The 19203-nt window shown below is 35.6% G+C and overlaps 1 protein-coding gene across 5 annotated transcripts in view; it reads left to right on the top strand.

Moving 5' to 3' along the window:
* The window catches only part of LOC104321479 (neurabin-2), a 44119-nt gene that overhangs the window by 21243 nt on the left and 3673 nt on the right, over positions 1-19203 (top strand). For 2 of the 5 annotated variants that reach the window (XM_069781404.1, XM_069781405.1), the window contains exons 10-17: positions 784-880; positions 961-1150; positions 1951-2102; positions 2918-3251; positions 6676-6763; positions 7834-7905; positions 8490-8685; positions 14956-15072. In XM_069781404.1, the coding sequence (XP_069637505.1) occupies positions 784-880; positions 961-1150; positions 1951-2102; positions 2918-3251; positions 6676-6763; positions 7834-7905; positions 8490-8685; positions 14956-15072 (1246 nt within the window). The remainder of the gene's footprint in view (positions 1-783; positions 881-960; positions 1151-1950; positions 2103-2917; positions 3252-6675; positions 6764-7833; positions 7906-8489; positions 8686-14955; positions 15073-19203) is intronic. The other 3 variants (XM_069781406.1, XM_069781408.1, XM_069781407.1) reach the window with 3 other exon arrangements.

Raw genomic sequence — 19203 nt, 5'->3', positions numbered from 1 at the left:
CTTTTCATAGTGCATTTTTGTGCTGTTTGGTGAGCTTTTTAAAGGTCTTCTTTCCCCTCTTCTCCCAAGATTATATGCGAGGAAGTCCAAAAGTATGTTAAGATGACTTCTAACATGCTAGTTTCTGTTTCCTCGCTGTTTAGCAAATTCCCATTACTCTTCTGACTGTCCCTGAAGCTTTTGCGTTTTGTGTAGATGTTCTACACTAATTTTCTATTTTTGTGTGTTATTCCATCTGACTTACAGGAAAAAGCAGCTTTTATTTTTGTTTCCCTCTTGTAATTGTTGTTTCTTTTTTGTAAAACACAGACATTGCAATTTCTGTAGGATGAACCAAGTAGAAACTTGAAATGCAATTTATTTTCCTACAAAGAATTTTACTGTAGCTTTTGGAAGGAAAATACCATGTGTGCATGTATCTTTGTGGAAGAAAGTAAGCTGTAATTGTTGGAGTCGCTTTAAATGTATATGCAACTTGCCAGTTTTAAAGGTAGAGAAATGGTTGTAACTTTTAGAAGAAGTGTTGCAAAGCATCCTTTTTCAGCCCAGAGTAAATTATAGTGTCATATGTACTTTCTTTTGAAGACAGTAGAAACATAGGTCATTTTGTGATGTTACAAGATTAATGAATCAGTTATACCTTACAGACTGATTTTTTTTTTCAACGTTTACTAACAGAATGCTTTTTAGTAAATGCAACTGTGCGTATTTCTATTTTATGTCTTTTGCTACATTTCTATATACTACTGTTTCATATATATATATATATATTTCTTTCACCAGAGAAATAGAATTTATGAAAAAAGACGACGACCATTCAAGGCTACTTGAAGAGAGAGACCAGAAATATGCAGAACAGCTGAAAATATATCAGGAAAAAGTAAAGCAGTATTATATTTTGAAATAAACTTCTGCATTCTTGGAGAGTTGTATCTCACTCCTGAATTTTAATTCTTGCAGATTTCAGAGCTTGAAAGTAAATTGAAAGTATATGAGAGAATGCCGTACATGTTTGGAAGTGGTAGTTTATTGGCAGATGGCTGTCAAAGTCCAGGCCAATATAATGAGCAGTCAAAGATAAGAGAAGAAAATGAAAAAGAAACAGAATCAATAGAAGAAAGACTAAATTCTTCAGAAATGTTAATTTCTGGTAAGTAGGTCGTAGGATCTTTGATTCGCATTTAAAAAAAATCAGGAGTTATATGTGTACTGTTTTTTGTTGTTAAAAAGTTAAGCGTTTGCTGTTTCCTACTGACTGGGTAAATGTTTGACCTGAGCCAGTGTGGATATTTTTGTTTAGGTCCCCCAACATTTTCAGTATTGTAATAATGTATTTCTTAAATTCTGTGGGAAAGAGGAGATAGATGGAGAGAGATCCGTCTTCACTGTTCCTCAGATTCTCTATTAGTGAAACCAATGACGTTAGTGGGACTAATACACTGAGATATGTCAGTTAAAATCCCATTGATTTTAAGCTATGATTTGCACCAAAACTTGCTATGATTTTTTAAATTTGTCTTGTAATTTTATGCCTAGAATGTTATAAAATATCAGATAGTGGTTCAAATGAGAAGCATATTTTAAAAAGATTTGGTAGATGCTTATGTACTTTGTAAAAAGTTTCTATCTTAAAGAACAAGCATAGGAAAGTACATTTTGGGCACAAATTCTCATCTATTTGAGAATAAAATTCAGAAACTATATCCTGATTGATTTTTTTTTTTTTTTTAATTGAAGAAATTGGGTAGAAATATATTTCAAATTAATTAGAAATTGCTATCACAATGTGTTAAAATATTGTAGTATTATATAAAACAGTATTTCCAGATAGTAATCATTACCAGGTAGAATAATTCTGATTTAACTTCTGAATATTTTTCTGGACAGTGGGTTGGAGAACTTGCCTACCAGTTTGTTTTGTTTTTTAAAAGAACTACATATTTGTTGCAGATTTTGATGCTTTTGTTGGGGATACTCCCAGATTAGATACAAGTGCCCACAAAGCAAAAGCTCAGCTTGCTTTGAAAGTCAAACGCCAGCCACCTTCTCGATCAAAGCTGAAAGAATCTCTTGGGGCTGGACAACAGACTGCAAATCTACAGGTACCGATATTGGTAGATAATTATGCATTCAGGAGCCTGAATGTGTGTTCAGTTTTATCTGTATGTGCAATTTTAAGTGTTCTCTGTGCTTCATTCACACCGTGCCGAAGCATCGTATTTTTATGCTGTATCGAGTGAAAAACCCTCTTTGGGTTCATACCACGTATGTGATCTCCGACGGTTTTTGTGGCACAGTTAATTTGAAGTTAGCAAAGAAGTATGCAGGCTTGTTGTATTCTACTTCTACTTCCTGAAATATTTTGATACCGTGACAGTGGTATGTTGTGAAATATGCTTATCTATTTTATAATTCCTTCGTTTGAAACAAGTTAGTTACCAAACTTCTTCAAAAACTGAACACTTCTGAAATGCTTCATTATTCCATAAATAATCATTTAAGGCCACAAAAAATATATCAATAAAATGTTCTTGCACGTTTCTGGAAAACAGTTGAAATACTGAGGTGTAAATAGTTGGTATAAGAGAGAGCCTGTCATAGATGGAGAAGATTGAACTACTTCAGTTAGACTGAAAAGTGGTTGCATTGAATTGGAATGGCCAAGATATACCAGAACATTTCGGACTTGGCTAGAAAAAGAGGATTTGGGATGTGCACAAGATCTGTATAGAGGTAGATAAAGAAAAGTCTCTAAAATCAGCTTCATGTGATTCAGATGGTATCTGCAAGTGATTAAGTTAAAATTTTCTGAACTGGGAAGTTTGTCTGTAGCATAGCATATCCTTATATCCTGGTAAAAGATCAGATAGTAAAGGATTATGTCATGCTTATAAAATAACTTTTGAATTTGTTGAAGGATGAGGATTCAGAAGATACTGTTCTCAACAAAGAACTTTCCACTGTGTACCTAACCAAGACCTTAGAAACAAGTGAAAAATTAACTCTCCCATGCCTGGATGACATAGATCGAAAGAGTGAAAAGCCTGAGCAAACTGAAAGCACAGAAAGTCCTCTAGAGTCAAGTCCTTCTGCTTCCACACACTCTTCTCCAGTACACAAACCAAACAACGAAAACAGCACAACTACCACACGTTCACCTCCTCCTGAAGAGATGGCTCCCAATTCTCCTCAAGGATATCCCAAGAATGTTAAGCAAAGAGAAGCAAAAGGGAAAGGGAAAGAGGCCAAGGGTAAGACTTAAGGGTTTATTATTATTTTAATCCTTCAGGGTTAAAGTATTACAGATTTTAGATATAAATAAATATTGAACAATAAGCTACTTTGAGGGAAAATGAACTGACTAAAAAACTAATTACCTATTCTAAAACCACTTGTTAACTCTTCAGCAAAGTTTGAAGTTAGCAAAAAAGTATGCAAGTTCGTTGTATTCTATTTTTACTTACTGAAAGATTTTGATAAAATAGTAGTATGTTCTGAAATACGCTTATCTATCTTTTAATTTCTTCATCTGCAACAAATTAGTTACCAGATTTCTACAAAACCTCAACATTTCCAAAATAATTTATAGTGCCAAGAATCTCAAAGGTGCCTGCAGAATAAATGTTGTTTCAATTAAACAGTTACAGAAAGGAGTATGTCTAAGTCAGTTTGGTAAAAGCTCAAACCTCTAAATCTAGAGAGTCTAAATGGTTGCCTTGACATAAGCCTAGAGGGGAGCTAAGTAATTGACTGTGGATAATCAGTAAAGCTCATAACACATTTCTGCAAAACACTAGCCTCATAAGTGGCAATGTATTGGAGAGCAAGTTTGACTGATTTCCCAATTCCCAGAAAAATTCAGTGTTGACTTTGTGTTTCCCCAGCATTATCCAGGTGTTTAAACAAGATACGGATTCTGAACATTACGGGAATTACTGCATTATTCATCTTGCCCTCTTAGGATATTTCTCACTAGGCAAAAGTTAAAGGTATTATAATCAGCCTAGTCACTACTAATCATTATTTGCTAGAAATATTTGGCTTTTTTTCTTGTGAATAATTGAAAAAGGGATCAGATAGAATATTTTAAATGCTTGATGTTTCCTTTAGTCAGCTAGCAGAATATATAAAGGCAGATTATACTTGCTGTCTTTTCTATACAGCTCAGACAAAACCGTTGAGTATTCTGAAAACAGGATTTGTTTTATACTCTCCTCATATTATGTGTTTCTAGAAAGTCTTAAACAAAAACTGTCTCTACCCCAGCTTCTGTTTTGTTTGTTTTTAAAAAAAATCATATGAAAACAAGTACCTAATATATAAGTGATTTTGCTTTCTTTTCTACAACTTTTTTGTGATGGCTGAAGCATTACAAACGTTTTCTTAAAATTGGCAGACTCACTGGAAGAGCTAATTAATGCAGTACATCAAAGACAAGGATTAGTATTGAAAGCTAGCTCTTTGCAGGCACAATGACACTAAATGCTACTTTCTGTTAGATTGTTGCTTTCTAACTATTTAAATATCTACCTATTATTTCATTGAAATAATCCTTTCAATTACCTTCCCATCCATTCATGTATCAGTCTGTTTTTTAACCTATTGTAATGTGGTTTAGAAATTACCTTTTTTCTTAAAATATTACCTCTGGAGAGAGAGCTGGTGTTGTGGTTTAACCCCAGCCAGCGACTAAATGCCACGCAGCTGCTCACTCGCTCCCCCCTACCCAGTGGGATGGGGGAGAAAATCGGGAAAAGAAGCAAAACCCGTGGGTTGAGATAAGAACAGTTTAATAGAACGGAAAAGAAGAAACTAATAATGATAATGATAACACTAATAAAATGACAACAGCAATAATAAAAGGATTGGAATGTACAAATGATGCGCAGGGCAATTGCTCACCACCCACTGATCAACACCCAGTTAGTCCCCGCGTGGCGATCCCCCGTCCCCACTCCCCCCAGTTCCTATACTAGATGTGACGACGTCCATGGTATGGAATACCCTGTTGGCCACTTTGGGTCAGCTGCCCTGGCTGTGTCCTGTGCCAACTTCTTGTGCCCCTCCAGCCTTCTCACTGGCTGGGCATGAGAAGTTGAAAAATCCTTGATTTAGTCTAAACATTACTTAGCAACAACTGAAAACATCAGTGTTATCAACATTCTTCTCATACTGAACTCAAAACATAGCACTGTACCAGCAACTAGGAAGACAATTAACTGTATCCCAGCTGAAACCAGGACAGCTGGAAACACATGTCAATATTAAAATTAATTCTTCTGGTTTTGTATTTAAGTTGACAGAAAAAATAACCAGTTTAACTGGTAGTTACAATTTATTGGATGTTACATGTTTAGGAAGAGTGGTTAACTGATTAGATAAAGTTCTGATGTTGATCAGAAGCTACTGATCAGATATGAAAAAAACAAAACAAAACCACAAAAACCCTGACTATCCTGACTATTCAGCATGTAAACTTTGAGATAACCATTATACATTTCAGGAAGGATTATTAGCTGATGGGGTGGTGGGGAGTTGTCCTCAGTTTTGTGTAGTAAACATGATTTTTTGGTTTTTTTTTATGATCCCTGAAGGCATCTGTGTACATTACTTCATGTCAGGGGTTGTCTTAAAGGCAGAGCTTAAAACCTACTTTGTCTCACAAAAAGCAGGGTGCATGTCTTTCATAGGCAGCTTAGTTATGAAACATCTGATTTGCAATATGAAACGTATTTCAATTGTTTAAAAAAATAATAATCTAGTAGCCTGAGAATTTAAAAGGAAGTACGGTCAGGATTTGCAGTAATGTGTCACATTGGGATGAGGTAGTGTGATGCTTAAATTTGTCACTTAATTTCACTTGATAATTGAACATGCTCCCTCTGGTGAAAAATTAGAGCCTAGCAGGTTGTATTCCAGTTTTGAAAATATGGCAGTCTTGGAGGAGCTTCAAAGTCCCAATTATTTCTTTAGAATAGTTATAGTTTGTATACTGTTTCCAAGAAACTCGGCTTGTTGGGATCTGTCTGCTCTCCGGGTACTGGCTATCATGTTAGTTAGGCACTCATTCTGGAGCTAGCAACTTGCATATGTAGCCCATGTTCCAAGTAGCTAGCCTGGACTAGCTACTGAACCAGAAAAAATGTAGAAGGAACGTCTTTTAATACTTCAGGTGTAATAAAGGATGATTAAATGCTGTACTTGCTCAACTGTTGCTTTAAAACTGAGTTTCTTTCATGCATTCATACTATTATATCTAGTTGTTGTATTTTCAAGTTGATGTTTTGCAGAAGAAAGAGGTACTTTTTTCTAAACCTATCTTAAACTATCTTTGTAATTCATTGAATCAAAATACTGTAGTAAGTTTTATCTTTCTGTAGACAGTATAGAATTACTGTTTATCAAAAGCAATATTTTTGATCAGTCATAAGCAACTGTTGTGTTGCCATTTTTCAATGGTACGGCACAGCCAGAATGGTGGGAAGATGCCATAGAGAATAACTTATGTTGATATGGCTGTAGTATTTTCAGCTAGTATCTGTATGTGCGAATGAGAATTTTAACACTGTTACTGAGGTTTTAGTATCTTCTTTACTTACAGGCATCATCGTAAGTACTTGAAACTTGCAAGTATTTTTAGAATAATGTTTTTATTTTTCATCCCTCTATGCAAAGCAGAAGAAAAGAAAAATGAAGACAGGACAATAGAAACAAATGAAGGAACATCATCAGGGAGGTCCAAAAGGAGATTTCCAGATTTTGGGTAAGATTTTACTTGTGTTCGTTTGGAAATAAATGGTTTTCAGTGTTATTTTTGGAGAATATCATGTTCTCTAAATAAAATGTTCAGGAAATCTAGTAATGCTACATCATAGCAACACCACTGGAGAGAGTCTTTTTCATCTAGAATTTGTAACATTGCATTCATGTTTCTACCACATTTTGATTTTATTTATCTGTACTTTTTTCCCTCAAAGAATTTCTTCGGGTTCTTCAGTTTTTATCTGAATACACAACTTCTCGATGAATTAAATTGGAAATCCATGCATAGTTTTATGCCAAAAATACTGTTGGAGCTTAGACTCTAATGTTATGTCATGCTGGCATTACAGTCTAAAATAGATACCTGTCTTGCCTTAATTCCTTCTACAGTAGAGGTGTCATTGCACAGGGTTTGGCTATAGTAGCTGCTTACTGAACTGTTCCTTGGAGGCAGGCAGCAGTGATGAGTGGATTTCTGAATTCCTTTAGAAGATGAGTATGTGAACAGGGGTAAAACAAAAGAGCAAGCTGCATATTATCTGGAAATGCAGTGTGGTAACTGAACTCTGGGGATTTGAGAGAGAGTTGCTACGTTTTGCAATAAGCCTTGCTCCTGTGGAGCCAGGTATAAAGTTTGTTGAAGCCAGCTAACATTGAAGACTCAGACTTGTACTGCAACAAATATGACAAATAACATAAAAATGATAACTTCACACAAAGAAGTTCAACTCACTCTGCGTTGCATATGAACATTTATATAGCAGTAAAACTGTGTTCTTCCTCTTGGTTGTATCTACTATATGCTAAGTTTCTTTGGTCATTTCCTGTGTTTATTTTGATTATATGTGGTCTTTGAAAGGTACTTTCATAATTCTGTCATGGTTCTTAAATAAAATATAACAGTACTTTTTTATTGCATGCATAATCTGCAAAATCGTGCTCTGTGTAACAACATAGGTGTGGCTTTTTCTAACTGTTGAAATTGATGTAAAAACTACCTTGCTGATTAAAAAAAAATGTTGTACCCTGTAAATGTAAATGCTTTATGAAAATTGTGGTTTTTCACTTCAGTGGATTACGGAAATCTGGGGGCAAGGGCAAGAAACAAGAAAAAGAAAATCTAAGAGGTTCTCTGGATAGCAGGTAGTTGTTTTGTTTTGTTTAATACATACATGCTGCATTCCTAAAATTTTTAACCTAAGAATTTCTTTAAAACTATCATGACTGTTTGACCTTAAAGTACATTCAAGTATAACAGTAGCAAAATTCTGTGAAGATTAATACAATGATGTGAAGATGAGTTTCTAATCTCCCGAAATAAAAATACATAGAATAGTATAGAGGAAACAGTAAAGCAGAGTTACATTTTAAAGCGGCTCATAAGATTAACATGTTATAACCTATCTTAAATATAAAAACCGTATTTTGCTTAGGAAGATGAATGTTGAGTAAATTAAATTTGCAAATTATTTGAAATTGTTAAATTGTTGTGTGAAATACTGCAAAAGCTCTTAAATTTGTGTTGTTCAATAACAAATTATTTTGCATGTATATTTAAAGGCAAGTATTAGTTTTCATTTTAAATATCAATTGTGCTGTGAAACAGGTAAAAATTAGTGGTGTGTGTTTTGAGTTTGTTGCTTTGGGGGTGGGGGTTGTGTGTTTGGTGGGAGGGGTGGGGGTTTTTGCTGCTGTTGTTTAAACACAATTTAATCTACTTATTTCAGGGGTTCCCGAGAACTGCTGGATGACTCTGGCAACAATCTATCTGCATCAGATTCAGATTCCCCTGTCCCTACTTGCATGCCTTTCTCTTGGTTTGGAGACAGCCACAAAGAATCTCACGTTTCTAGTAGCAGCCTGCACGTTACTCAGAGCGGGCAGGACAGTTGTGAACATGGTCAAGAAAAGAACAGGAGCAAGGTAATGATGACTAATTTGTGCTTTGAATATTTAAGTGTTGCATCTTGATAAAGTAAAAACATCAATGCTTAGTATGTGGAAGCTTGATGACTTAGTCCTTGACCACACCACCTCTTACAAACATTGCTGCAGAAGTTTTGAGACTTTACAGCCCTCACAAGCAGAAATTGTGTGTTCCCATTCCCTCCGGTTCAGTTGAAGCATCAGTGGAGGCTATTCAGGCTGAAGTAGCATCCAAGGAACAATCACAGGGTATGGTTTTTTTACTGGTTTATAATGCTAAAAGTTAACACTAGCTGTAGGACAGTATAGTTTTAAAAGCCAAATCTGTTTCCCTGTTGTTGTGGTTTAAGCCCAGCCAGCAACTAAGTACCACGCAGACGCTTACTCACTCCCAGTGGGATGGGAAGGAGAATCGGAAAAAAAAAGTAAAACTTGTGGGTTGAGATAAGAACAGTTTAATAACTAAAAGAAAATATAATAACAATAATAATTAAAAATAATTGCAATGAAAAGTAATATAACAAAGAGAGAGAAATAAAAGCTAAGAAAAAACAAGTGATGCAGAATACAGTTGCTCACCACCTGCTGACCAATGCCCGAGCAGTGATTCATGCCTCCTGGCCAACTCCCCCCAGTTTATATACTGAGCATCATGTTCTATGGTGTGGAATGTCCCTTTGGCTAGTTTGGGTCAGCTGTCCTGGCCATGCTCCCTCCCAGCTTCTTGTACACCTGCTTGCTGGCAGAGTATGGGAAACTGAAGAATCTTAAATTAAACATAAGTGCTACTTAGCAACAACTAAAACATCAATGTGTTATCAACATCATTTACACACTAAATCCAAAACACAGCACTGTACCATTGTACCAGAAAATTAATTCTATCCCAGCTGAAACCAGGACGCCTGTCTAATACAGTCTTATACTTAGAGGAAGTATACCTAGAGGTCAGGTTCCCAGTCAGCTGGCCAACCAGTTGTTACCATACTGGTATGTAGGGGTGGAGTACCAGACAGGTGGATGAAGATAGCATCCTGGTTTTCATTAATGAAGTTAGTATTGAAAGCTAAGAGACACTTCTAGGAAACTGCTTCTGAGTAACTGATAATGTTCTAATAATTTAAAGCCTTTTAACCAGATCTTAAGAGTGAGGCTACACAGTTCAGTCTATAACCATGAAGTTACCATCTTTACAGTTTAAAGTATTTGTAAGAAGTGGCTCTAAAAAGTAAGAAGTTTAATGTGTGCACTGTCTAAATATTTTGTTAAAACCTATTGCAATGTAAGACTATTACTAACAATCTCATTAACTTACCTTCATTCTTGTTTCCTTTGGATTTTGTCAGATTCAAAGTTGTAGCTATTTGAGTAACCTCATAAGCTAGGTTTATTCTTGAGTTTCACACTTTTTCTTCACTTTGGTTGTCTAAAATACCCTTTCACTTTTTTTTCCTTTTCCTCTGTGTTATTAGAAATGAGTTACAACTCTAGAAAAGAAACTTGCCTGGTTGTAGTCCATGAAGTCACTGATATTTTGCATAGATGGCAGATAGCAACAAGTTGGCTTTCCATCTTTCCAGATGCTGATTGCACTAAAATGCTCTTAAAATACATTTTTTTAAATTACCTTGTTTTCTTAGTGTGAATTTACAGTCCCTGTGACAGGAGTAAGCTGTCTGCATACATAGTTTGTAAAAAAAGACAGAAAGTGGTTTTAGAACCATACCATACCTTACTGTAACACTAGAACTTAAGAGTAGGAAATTTTTAATTTCTGAAGTAGAATGACACTACACAATACTGTCCAGTGTGTGTCAGTCTTGTGTATTTACACCTCCTGCATTGTTTGCTTCTGTTGAAGCATGCAGTGGCCAAAAGATGTTTCTGTAAATAACCTGAGGATCTTGGGACTGCAAGATCCATGTTGAAGGGGATATGCATACACTTTGGTACAATTTTTTTATTAAATAGGAGTGCATGGTTGATCTCTTAATAGGGTGTAGCAAAGCTATCAGGAGATGTTTTCTGTATACAGAAACGTACAGTGGTTTAGCTTTCAAAGTCATTGGTTCAGAATAACCCATTCATGCCCTCTTCATTCCTCCTTTCTGTCCAATTCAAATAATTGTTTTGAGCACAGTAAAAGTCCCACTGCTGCATTTCTACTATAAGCACCCATGATGTGCTTAAGCACCAGACGCTTTTTTTTTGGCAATCAGAAAGGTATAGATCGTACAGATTGGGTGCTCTCTTCCTTTTCACATTGCCCGGAAATAATAGCATTTTCTTCTCATAGTTGTATCCTTTATCCAAGTTGATTATCACTTCAACCTTCCGCCTGGTTTCCTGCCTACTGTTTTATGTTTCCTTCTCATGCTCCAGTATGTAATTGCTGCTTGCTGCTCTTTTCCTTAGTGCCAGTTGCAAACCAGCAGCTGGAAGAATATACAAGTTTTCAGCTGTATTCCTGCTTTGTAAAACAGTAGAAAGCTGACCCTATTAAAGAACAGATTCTCATATATAAATGGATCCTAAAATCATACTTGGCCTCTCCGAAGTCAGGCTGTTTGTTTTAACTTTGCAACATTTGGGCTCTTTTATGAAGATGGTAATGTGACAGCAGCTACTGCTTGGAATGACTGATCTTTGTAGATATTAACCTGCAGCTGACCACTGTGTTTGCACTACAGTAACAAGGCTTTGGCTGGTAAACATCACTATGAAAAGACATTAAAACTGAGAAAGAAGTGTGCTTGACCACTCAGCAGTGAGTCTTGCTACTAAACCATAACAGCCGGGACAAAATCATCTTCCCAGAATTTAACAAAAGAATACTCCTTTTTCTTGATGTTAACTCCATAATATTTCTTGCTTTTATGTCTGTAGTATCCCATATGATCAGGCAAAACATTTATTAAAGAGCAGGTAAAAGTTGAAACCCTAAAATAAGAACTTTGTCATGTAAAAATCTCTAACTGTTGTATTGAGTCTTTCGCATTATGTATAATTTCTGTAGATGTGTTTTAATATTGATGGTGTAAGCAATGTAACTATATTTTAACTGTTTTCTGTTTCTGCAAAATTTGCCTCTTAAAAATTACTGTACCTAGAAGGATTTTGTTTTCTTAAAATTATACTGAAGTTAATCTTAAAATTATAATTGAACAAAGTAATGAATCACCTTCTTGTTGCTTGTGAAAACTAGAAACACAAGAACTAAAATCCTGTGATCTGAGTGTTTGCAGACTGTTTACATTTAGGAGATTCCTGAATTACACAGTTCTTAAATTAGTCCCTTTACATAATCTGCCCCTTGATGTAGTCCCATTCTCTGATACAATACAAACACATACATACTGTTCGTATTATTTTTCTAGAGCATTATTTAGCTTCTGTAAGCTTGTATGCAGTGTTTCGTTTTCATTGTGAGGAAGAACAATGTGGTATAAACTATTTATATCCTAGTACCTTAAATCTTAGGAAGCATACCTATAAAACCTTTCCTATCCAAATTCTGTGCTCTTCAAGAATCAAAAATCTTTGCAACTGGCTCTAAATCCTTAAAAGGAAATTACTACTTTAAACCAAACAGGAGCAGAGGGAGGAGAAAACATTACAACTGGTGATGAGATGCTTTACTTTTGGCTATGTTTTCTTCATGTTTTTTCTAAGGTCTCATTAAATATTTTGCTCAAATATCATCCTGTCTTTTGTGTGTGTGTGTGTGTGTGTACAGTTTTGTTTCTGAATTATTCTCGATTGCTTTGCAAAGGTAGAAGGAGTGAGCTAAGGGTAGCCAAAAGAAAAGCTCCTAAGTAGATTTTCAGTTTGGGTTGAAATTAATTTGAGAATAGGTTGGTAGACAAAGTAATTCTGTTGTTTCTAGTAATGCTTTTTATATCTAAAAGACTGAAGAAGTCCCTAAAATATAATGTAATTAATAATATTATCTGCATGATAAATAGAACACCATTTTTCAGTCAGGTACAGTATCACACTCCATGAAAAGGTAGCAGGAGAACTCAAGTTGTGGTTTGGGTTTTTTGGTTGTGGTTTTTTCTTGGGTTTTTTTGGTTTTCTGTACTTTTTCTCCTTTTTTTTTTTTTTTTTTAAGACTGGAAATGCATATCAGTAACTTAGCGTAAAAGGGAGTGTGAAGATCAAGTATCCACCCCCAAAACAAAAATAGAATAATCTAGAAAATTTAGAGTTCAAGTTAAACTGAAATCAGAACACAAATACAGAAGAGCTCAACGAAGACAACTGCAAAAACATGCTCTTATAGGAGCATAAGTGACTGAAGAAAAATGTCTTTACATTCAGTTTAATTAGGATCTCAGATTATTTATGCATATAGGGATATGGTATGGCATCCTTACAAAGTATAGTTAGTTGATTAGAGACTTAGAGAAAATTAGAGAACGTAATGATAAATAATTGCTTACTGTTTGAAGGACACAGAGTAGTGCTGAGAAGTAAATTTTAGAAACGCAAAAGTAGGAGGCATGCTTTTGGCAGAATTATTTTTCACTCACTAAAGAAAAATGACGTAGAGGTCAAGATCTGGTTGGAATGGAGGTAATCAAATCAGAAAATATTCTGGGGAACACATGCGTAAGTAGTCTTTAGAAGGATTTTCTTACCAAACCTGCTGTGAAGTTTTCAGGTGTAGCATCTGGTTTTTTCATAGTCTTCAGCTTGAGTCACAGGCTGCTCAGGTAACCTGCCTGAGGTTGTATGAGTACTGGCTGCTGGATGAGTTTGAACCTAGATCCTGCTGCTTTTAGATGCTAAGGCAGGCATACAGATCCAAAAACTTCCTTTAAACACAGACTAAGTGTAAAACTGAATGTAAACAGTAAATGCTATGAAGATTTTACAGTCTTTCAATATGATAGTTCTTACATTAGTCATATTTTTAACCTGAATTTTACTTTGTTACATTAAAAAAAAAGTATTTTATTGATTTATCAAAAGAATAAATCTGTCAAAATCTTTTATTTCAGAAGACTTTTCTATTTTGCAAATAATTTATTCAGGCTGTCAAACTGCATAATTACTGTAGTTTTACAGTGTTAAACCATTTTTTGTAAAGACATCCGAGTAATTGTTTAATTTCTTAAATGTTCAGCTTTGTTATAGGTTTTTTACATTATTTGGTGCTTTAACTATAAAGAAGACTTTACATAGCTTGATATGGTCCATTTATTATAAAAATTCTTCTAAAGATATTTTACATCTATGTGGTATTTTTCATATCAAGGTAATTTTCAGATGATGTGATTCTGTGCCTCAAATGCAGCCACCTCAAAATTGAATCATAGAATCATAGAGTAGTTTGGGTTGGAAGGGAGCTTTAAAGGTCATCTCGTCCAAACCCCTCATCTTCAACTTGATCACATTGCTCGGAGCCCTATCTGACTTGACCTTGAATGTTTCCAGGGATGTGGCATCTACCACCTCTCTGGACAACCTGTTCCAGTGTTCAACCACCCTCACTGAAGCTGTTCAAATGAACAGCATTACAATACAGTATCTTGAATCAGAATTTAAAGTTTTGGGAAAGGTTGTCCTTAGGCAAGCTCTCTATTATCTATTAATGAACTAATTTAAACCCTGATCTGCAAGCTGCCGAAAGGTCCTTGCTCTTCCAAGTCTTAATGTATGTCAGGCAAAGACAGCCTATTTGTTTCACTGTTAACGACAGTGGTTCAATAGCAGGAAACTATGAAGTCTAAACCTAGCTCTTGTTTTCAGAAACTTTGTAAGTTATGGGGGCACTTCTGTGCCATAAGACTTTTAATGACCATAAACAATTAGGACTGATTTTTATCTCACCAACAGAAGAGCACCTTCTGAAGCACATTCATAGTGCTTGTGTAGATTTCAGTTGAATACAAAGTTGGCATAATAATTCCACCAAACGAATCTTAAATTGCTTCTCCCCGAGTGTGGTATACCTGCTGAAAAAGTAACCATGTGTGTTTCCTTGTGTACTTTAACACCATTTCAGTTTATCACCGATTCTCCACACAAGGTGCTTTTATTGGGGATATTGCTTTAAATTTGTTATTGCATTTTTGAATTCAGAAGTTTAACAAAGACAAGTCAGATGCTTGATGTAGTGAGTGCATTTCATATGTGATCTAAAGATAACTGAGTCAAAGTATTCTTTTTTTACCAAAAATCAAAATTACTAGGATGTCACCTTATGACCTGCTTTTCCAAGGAGTGAGTTAATAAAACGTTATTTCCACTTGTTTGCAGAGTAGAATTGTCATAGATGATACATACCATAGCAAGCCAAGTTGTGAACTTTCAGGGTTAGTGACAGAACCAAATCTGTCAGGTCGTTCACACACTTTAACCTTCTCTTCAAATGAGGTGAGTTTCAAAGTGTGTATGTGTCTTGTTGATGTTGTTGTTCACACTACAGCATGTTTAATAGAAACAGATTTGTGTAATATGAAACTAGATGGCTGTTTCCATATTTGAATGTTGAAGAGCACTGTAAAGAATTGTTAAGGTGTTACTGAACTAAGGACACAGACTAGTAGATGCCATAACAGCCTTTGTGTTCTGATCCTAGTTAATATGATAAAAATTGGAACGAATTAACTGTGATCAAATTGCAGTTTTTAATTTTAAATGTAACACCTTTCTGTTCCACTAATTTAAAGCAACTTCCTGGGTGAATGAAAACTGCAGCGTTTTTGACCTTGCCTTCATATCCATGCAGGTTTGTTTTACCATAAAATTTCATCTATATAAAAACAAACAGAAGAAAAAAGAACAACAAAAAAAAAAAAGGCAGAATATAGTGGTTCTGATATATAGGTAGAAACTAGATGCCTGAAAGTCAGTGTTCATTCCACTGGAGAACTAACTCCTTTGGCTACAGCTGAAACCTGAAGTCTACATTTTGGTAACATTCTGAGATATTGTCTCATTCAATGTTTGACGATGGGCGTCTTTATAAATTAAATCCTGTATAGACTAGGAGGAGTCATTAAAAGCTGAACACGGTCATCTTCCAGAAATGAGTTAGAGGGCTTGCCAAACTGGTAGTGATAATGTTTGAAGAAAAAAATTAAATGGTGGTTCATGAATGTGCAGGTTATTAGCTATCTTAAACCAGGCTTTGGTGAAAATCTTAAAATAGTCCAGTAATATGTAGAAAGCCGGAACAGTCTTACAAACAATGTTATAAATATGAAATCACTAACATAAAAATCTGGGGTGTCAAAAATCATATAACTAGTTTACAGGTTTCAGTAGTGGATTCATTTCTTGCAGATTTTTATCAGAGATAACAGTCATAGATCTAACGAAAACCAGAGGAACTTCAGCTAATACCTGTCATTGCAAGTGCTCCATGCAGATTTTTGAATGGAATCATTCATTAATAGAATATGTGTTTTTAAAACTTTCAAGCAGTATAAATCATAAGATATATCTTCTTGAATATTGTTCTTTGATCAGTGTTACAACTTTCAGTAAACTTCTGGTCCTAAAACTCAAATGAAAGTTGTCCGTTACTAATTCTGCATGTGTAAAGTGATGATTTTTTTGTTGTTGTTACAGATGAGTCTGATTCTAGTGTTCTGTCTAGTTTATATGTTGCTTAAGTGTATGACCAATGAAAGTCGTTTGTACCTTTTCAGTAATTACATTGGTTATCAGGGTCTGTTCTGAGGATAATGATAAATAAACACTGAGCTGGTTTCTCTTTTGGAAAGCCATATGTGTAAAGAAAAATAGGTAGTTCTGTTCTTGGGGTTTTTTTTAAGTAGTAGTAGTATACATTGAGGTCTAGGAAAAAATAATAAACCAATCATATAGCAATTTTAGCTATTTCAAATCCTTAAGCCCTTCACAAGTAGAATTTCTACCTGGTGCTTGTTGTTTGGATGGGTTCACAAATATCCTGCAGGGATCGTGCTAGCCAGTGTAACAACCCCTGCTTTCAGAGGAATGGGCTACTGCATGCTGCCCAGAAATCCTGGAACTGTTAGTAGACAGGAGATGGGAACACCTCTTGGAAATCTAGATGGGAGCAGCACTGAAGAGTCTGCTTCTGCTGGGCAGGTACTCATGAGCAGTTTGGGGAAGTGACTGCATGGTGAGAATTAGGTTGTTAGCAGCTAGCTGGTTACAGCAAAGGCAAGCTAGCTGGTAATCCCTCCTACCTTTCTAAAGTTTTTTATCTGTTAAATGGTGTGACAGCATTGGTGTTTTCTTGGGTTTTGTATATTTTATCGTTAGAGCCTTCAGTATTTCTGTACTTGCTTTCTGCATCACCTGCATTTTTATGCAGGAGCACGTGATTTTCTCATGTTTCCATACCTTATAAGTAGTTTTAGTTCTGCTTTCTGAATTTGCAGCTGATCTTTTGTGTGTGTGTGGTGGCTGTTTTGGGGACTGTAACTCTGATGTACACACAGCTTGGGACAGTCCTTCTGTCTCTGGAAGGACAGTAAACAATTGTAAAAAAAAAAAAGATGTAGAGGTGTTATTTAATGACCAATAAGCATTACTCAAAAATCAGTGTTCTTCATCTTATTCTTCTACACTTTTATTAACAAAATAGTTACAGATGTGCTTTTTCTTTGTGCAGTAGTGAAAAATTCAAATTATACAGCATTAAATATCTTTCTGTTCACCTTCACTTCTGTGAGGAGAGGATGTCTAAGTGTTTTAACACAGATTCAGTTTTTGGTACAACTTCTTCTGGTTTTAGGGTTGTGTCTTTACCAATAAGAAGTAGGAGGACTTCATTAGCAACTGATGATGCTGAAAGCCTAGACTGGAATTAGTAGCTCAGTCTGGAGGACTCCTCCATGGTACAGTCTGTTAGCTGCTCTAATCCGTGCTGCTTGGAGGAACTGGTGCAGAATGCCCCCGAGATTCTGTCGAGGGACTGCATTCCCCTGGCAAAATTAATTAATCTGGGCCTCTTTGTTTGACAGGAGTACATCTTCTTCAAGTATTTACAGTTTGAAATTACAGAAGTGAAGTTGTTGCGTGGCTAGCACAGATTAGATAAAACTAGTGAGTGAGTTCCAACTGGAATAAAACATTTTACACATTTCTCAGTGTAAAAGAGATAGATAGATGCACGCACACACCCCCAAAGGATAAAAGTAGTTAGATATATATAAAAAAATATATATATGTGGCAATATATATTTTAGTATTTTTTTGCTGCTGATAGACCACACACAACTCTAAGATGCAGGATGCAGGTCAAACTTGAAATGTAAAGAGTTTCCCCTTTTTTGTGTATTATTCATGAACACTTGCTAGTATGAGACAAAATAAAGCTACCAATATATATTTTGTATTACAATATCAGGTTGAGGAGTACTGTTACCTAAAATGATTTAAAATAAACAGGCATTTTTAAATTCCTTTAGTAATTTATACAATTAATCTTCTTTCTCTGTACGAAGCATCTCAAGCTTGATAGCTTGGATAAAAAACTCACTGTGCCCCTGTTGTCTTGATACAGATGCTGTATGGAGCACTTCAAGCAAAACCTCTTCTAGAGCCCTCTGCTGTTATTTTATGAAAATTGCTATTCTTCTTTGCACATCAGGAGGCGGATGTGTTCACACTTGTTGCATCTACCTAAGCATTTTAATTAGGATTAGGGGTTCATTTTTGAAGTAAATCTCCTGATTGTCCCCGCTTGCCTTACTTTGATTTATCTTGGAAATCAAATCAGATGTGCTCCAACAGTGTTTTTGGTGCTTTCCAGCTGCTAGTGGCCATTGAGTCTGTGTGACCAGACTAGAGCTATTCCGAAGTAAAAATCTTTTTAAATGCTTGTAGTATGGATTTAAGACCTCAGCACAAACTGTTCTGCCCTACAAACCTGTTCCTATTTATCTGCGCTACCTCCTAATGTAACCACTGTCCTTTGTTTCACAGACCAGGAAAAGCAAAATCGTTTCTAATTAGCTGTAGTCCTCTGATGCATCGGAAGTTTAAAATTGTATTTGTTTCACCTCAGATGTGTGTTCCATGTTGCACTCTCAGATCCAGTTTACTGTATGATTGGACCATGTGACAGGCCTATGTCTCAGTATCTTTCACTTGCAATTGCCAGAATTATTTTGTTACATTTAATCAACTCTCCCAAATTTTCTATCAAGGGAGTTGGATTTTGTGAGATCCCTCTGGTTGGGAGTTGTAGTTGTTCACCTGAAACTTACAGGCTCGTATTTCAAATCCATCACTAGAAAGATGCTTATTTCCATGTTTTCTGTTTACAGATGACAGGTGTAAGGCTTGCTGGAAAAAGTAGGCATACTTTCTGCTGGTTTGCAAATATCTTTGATAAGTGGTGAAAGCTGCCTAGTGGAGCAGTCTGCAAATCTAATGCAGCTTGTACTCAATCATGAGCTAGTGAGAGATCATTTTGGATAGTTAATAAAACTTCAGGTAACTGATGTTACTGATTCAAGTATTGCACTAGAATTTCTTCTGTATAGACACTGAGCTCCGTTTTAT

Source organism: Haliaeetus albicilla, chromosome 4 (assembly GCF_947461875.1).
Source record: "Haliaeetus albicilla chromosome 4, bHalAlb1.1, whole genome shotgun sequence".
Lineage (NCBI taxonomy): Eukaryota > Metazoa > Chordata > Aves > Accipitriformes > Accipitridae > Haliaeetus > Haliaeetus albicilla.
The sequence above is the reverse complement of the archived record's forward strand: the minus strand, read 5'-3'. Positions and strand labels throughout refer to the sequence as shown.